This window comes from Teleopsis dalmanni, chromosome 1 (genome assembly GCF_002237135.1).
Source record: "Teleopsis dalmanni isolate 2A chromosome 1, ASM223713v2, whole genome shotgun sequence".
Classification (NCBI taxonomy): domain Eukaryota; kingdom Metazoa; phylum Arthropoda; class Insecta; order Diptera; family Diopsidae; genus Teleopsis; species Teleopsis dalmanni.
Window position 1 is genome coordinate 59,316,393 of NC_051846.1, and position 4,782 is coordinate 59,321,174.

The window sequence follows — 4,782 nt, forward strand, 5'->3', positions numbered from 1 at the left end:
ACAAAAAACTAGATGGGCTCTAATATCGGAAAAAAAATAAAGATATTCAATACTCTTGTATTGAATATAGCATAAATTCCATCTTAATAATAATATAAATTCAACACTTTTTAAAATTTTTACACTTTCAGTAAAAATGTATAACTTCTTTTAATGAAATCAAATGTTATTCAAATTTTTGAAAAAATAGCACACTTTTAGCTTTAAGTTTTGTTATTCTCTGTTATATACATACATCTTTTATTTAAATCAATTATAAATTTTTCGTTTTATCAGATAACCCAAACATATAAATAGTTTTTCTAAAACTCTTCATCTGCGTCAAGACCGTCATCATATTCTTTTTCAGAAGCTTCAATATCTTGTAAATCGAATCCATCTACTACACCAACATTCAGTTCTTCATTGACTTCTGTAACGGTTTCTTTTTGAATAGCAGTAATAAACTCGTCTTCATCTGCTTTCGGATTACTCTCAAAATCTGGTAATGTAATAATCGATTGCATACTGGCGTATATATCTCCAACATCTTCGGCATCTACCTCAAGAACGTCATCATACTCTTTCTCAAAACCTTGTACAACTTCGTCTTCAATATCTTGTAAATCGAATTCGTCTACTACGCCAACATACGGTTCTTTATTGACTTCTGTAACGGTTTCTTTTTGATCAACAGTAATAAATTCACCTTCATCTGTTTTCGGATTACTCTCAAAATCTGGTAATGTAATAATCGATTGCATACTGACGTACATGTCTCCAACATCGTCGTCTGCGCCAAGACCGTCATCATATTCTTTCTCGAAACCTTGTACATCTTCATCTTCAATATCTTGTAAATCGATATCGTTTACTACGCCAACATACGGTTCTTCATTGACTTCTGTAACTGTTTCTTTTTGATCAACAATAATAAATTCACCTTCATCTGCTTTCGTATTACTCTCTAACTCTGTTAATGTATTAACCGCTTGTATACTGATGGATATGTCTTCCCCTGTAATCTGTCCAACATCTTCGACAGGAACTAAAGCCTCAACATTGTTAAAGTTTTCATATGATTCTGACATAACCTCCAATTGAACTAAGCTATTGAATGCTTCTACAGTAGATCTAAGTTCTTCGCCTAGAGTATCAGCACATAGTATAACACCATTCATAGCTTCTGGTACTGCTGGTACATCTGCACCGATATTCTCTTCAAAGGGTATAAGAGGCATATCTAATGGGGAATCTTCTGTTTCTGAATTGAGTAAAGCAGCAGCAGATTGGTAACTTTGTATAAATGCCGATTCCCAAGTAAAATTAGTAGTAGCGTCATGTGAAGTCTCCGGATTTATATTGTTAACATCACGTAATACTAATTCGTTATCAGTGACAGTTGGCTTTTCAGTTGCATAACGAATCACATACTCTCTAACGCGTTTTTCGTACTGTTCCCTATTAGTGTTGAACAGAGATGCAGCTTCTAGATTGAAGGGATCACTTGCATTTGGATTTTTCAAAAGATATGGCAGGAACGTGTCAAAAATAGTTGTCAAACTGTAAATAGGCGTCCACGCCTCGTAAAGTACATTCATACATATTGCTCCCGTTTGTTCGTGAATATTTGGGTGTAAAATCTTATTTTTGAATATGACTATCGGTGGACTTAAAGGATAGCGCCTAGGTAGTATTATCCAAATTTTCCATACTCCGTTATCATACAACGATTCATCAGGTCCTTTAAATATAACCAGTAACTCACGCAAACTAATAATTTTGACCTCATAGTTGCACTCTATAAGCTTTTTAATATCTTGATCGATTCTACGTTTATTTGCAAAATATTCCATTGTGGAGTGGTGTATACAAAACCGACTGCTCAAGAAAATTGGATATATTTTTCGGACTTGAAAATTGAAACTAACTGCAGACAAAATAAAATTTTATGCAGTTGGTGTAAATTTGTTTGTTTGTAAAAGAGCTTGTTAGATTTAACTAAGTTTTTTATAAAGTTACACGAATATATACACAATCTTATTGATATAAAACTTTCGATATTTTCGATTATTGAACGAGTCGAATTGAAGTGTTGAACGAACTTTGCTATAGTAAATTTCCAAACGTCAATCGTTGTCGGTTTTCATTTTGACAATTGTTGACAACAAAGAACATAAAGAAAAGAAACTGAGAGTTACTCGAAAACTTGTGTATAAAATGTTCTGGATTACTCAAAAAATACACAAAATTTTGTGTATTGAGATGAAAATATCACGCAGTACAAAAACAAAACACCTAGTGCTACACAATGGCGCTTAATCATTTTCCCCATCCGGTCACGCTTTTTTGCCCACCCGGTCCCTACTCACCACGATTAATTACGTTTTAACACATTTCACAACTGTAAAAAATTATATATGTCTTCTAAATATATAATGTATAAGTCGCGATTGTGTTTTTTGTTTGGTTTTTCCTCAAATCATACAGACACAAGGGCTTGAACATGCAGTTGCATTCTGCTTTATTAAATTGTAAATTCTACTTTTTTTAATTATTAAATTATAAATAAAATCTTTGTATTAAAAGTTCCTTAATAGTTGTCCAAACTGTGTAACATGCTTCCTTAGAAATTTAAACAACTGACGGTTTTATGATTATTATGATAAAAACGTGAAGTAAATAATCCGAAATGCATATACAGAGATGCAGACGAAGACAACGCTGTAAACATCATCTTCAAATACAACTGATGGAACACTGAAAGAACATCACTTGAAACAATTGTCGGTGAAATAAACGAGAAGATATCAAAACGAAGATGTTGCTATCTGAAAAATATTGGACCGTCCGAGACCGATTCATTACAATCATTCTCAAATGGAAAAAATATGGTCTAGAAAATGGCCAATTTTAAAAAAGAGAAAATCAAGTAGACCTAAGCGAATTCTGGACGCATGCTAACGAAGAAAAACCAGATTTTTTAATGGAAAACTAATATAGGGTCTCTATCCTGAAGTAATCCCGATAAAGTTCCAGAACAGAATAGAAACGGAACATAAGGGGGATTGTTTTTAGTCCGTGGAAACCGGGCATTTTTAAACGTCATCTCCTTAAAAAGAAAAACAAAGTTATGGAAATGAGTGAAAGATCCTATTAGAAATTATTGACTCAACAAACAGGATATTTTATGCTTTAAATGCGTTGCGCAACCTTTATTTAATAAATCAAATTTATTTATAATTTACATTTAATTAAATAGTTTCCTGTTATTTTTTATAACATATTAAACATTTAAAAAATGAAACACTAGTCCTGAACTAGCTATATATATTTACATACGTCAATATAATTATAGTAGTACTGATTTTATATAGCAAATTTAAAATTTTTATATATAATATCAGGTAAAACTGATATCAAAAATCATGCCTATATTTACTCATTGAAATTAAATTAACATATACAATAGATTTTCTAAAAACAATAAATTACACAATTTCTTCTAATTAGAAGATATAGCTTCATGTTAATATGCAAGCACATATGTAGTTAACATTTAGGTTATAAGCCCCACCGATTTTAATATTTGACAATTCTGGTATGGAGACTTTTTTGCAATATTACACAAAGAGGTACAATTATTCAAAACTTCTTCTGAGTTTCTTTTCTTTATCTTCTTTGATATTTTTTTAAGAATAGAGCAACATTGGTCATATTATGAGAGTGGCTCGGGCACTGCATAAGCAAAATTGTTGTTATTTTCAATGCAAAATAAAAAATTCAGAGTGAGAGTGAGAGAAAAAACAATATGTCGGCTCACATTTCGTTATGAGAACCGACGCTATCCGTCGCTTGTCACTTAGGCAAAGCAGTGTTGTCCAGTAATAAATGTTAGAATTTACGCTTTATAGGAGCAAAATACTACAATTTTAATACCTTTTAAAGCAAAAATGTCCGCAAGTACAGCCTATTTTATATCCCGCTAATAATCGAATTCTAACATTTTCCGATTTTAAGGAAAGACGTATAATTTTACAAGTACTGTTAACAATTATTATAAAAAAGTTTAATAATAAATTAACATTTTTACAGCCTCCATGAGTTTTTTCTTTCTGATTATTTTTGATAGTAAATTGAAAGTGAGCATATCTATATTTTCTTTTAAATTTAAGCACATCCAAAAAATACAAAAGTGGTAGTAAAAATACGTAATTGGCAATACTTATCTGACAAGCTACATAATATGCATTTTCGGCATAGGCCAAAAAAACTAATTTTGCCGTGCCCTTGGCATTCCATATAATATGACCCAAATGAAATGAAATGTCATATTAAAAGGCATTATGGCATTTCGTATTTATTGTATTGAAAATTTATCGATAACGCCTTATTTTCAGCACTCTATTCAGGAAAAGGAAAATATCTGCTGAAGAAAGGTTAAAGAATATTATCCACGTTTTTCGGCAATCAGGGTATATCACAGAAAAAGTGCTTACAAGTCAACCATTCAAAGTAGGCAGGGAATGCGATGTAGATACAAATCGCTTGGATGAATGTCAACATCAACTATTGAATAACGTGTCTAGGTGCTTACTAATCATCGATTAACAAATAGGGACTCGCTGATACTGGTTATATTTTATTCAAATCAGCTTAGACCTAATAATTTGTGTCTCAGAAGAGTAAAATTTCATTGGATGACAAAAATACTCAATCTTTTAAAAGAGCAGTATTGTGTTGAAACCCGTCAAATAACGCTTGCTGACTTCTGAAGAATGATGAAATAAGATGTAATAAGAT

At 31.6% G+C, this 4,782-nt stretch overlaps 1 protein-coding gene across 1 annotated transcript; it reads right to left on the reverse strand.

The window, feature by feature from the left end:
* Positions 1-243: 243 nt before the first annotated feature.
* On the reverse strand, positions 244-2,055 carry LOC119689270 (probable ubiquitin-conjugating enzyme E2 37). Its single transcript, XM_038104093.1, has one exon. It carries the CDS (start codon positions 1,833-1,835, stop codon positions 303-305), a length of 1,533 nt encoding a protein of 510 aa, XP_037960021.1. The 5' UTR covers positions 1,836-2,055; the 3' UTR covers positions 244-302.
* Positions 2,056-4,782: the final 2,727 nt, after the last annotated feature.

Bases quoted from the DNA above. Each gene is read 5' to 3' on its own strand.
- LOC119689270 (XM_038104093.1), bottom strand. From the start codon at position 1,835: ATGGAATATTTTGCAAATAAACGTAGAATCGATCAAGATATTAAAAAG.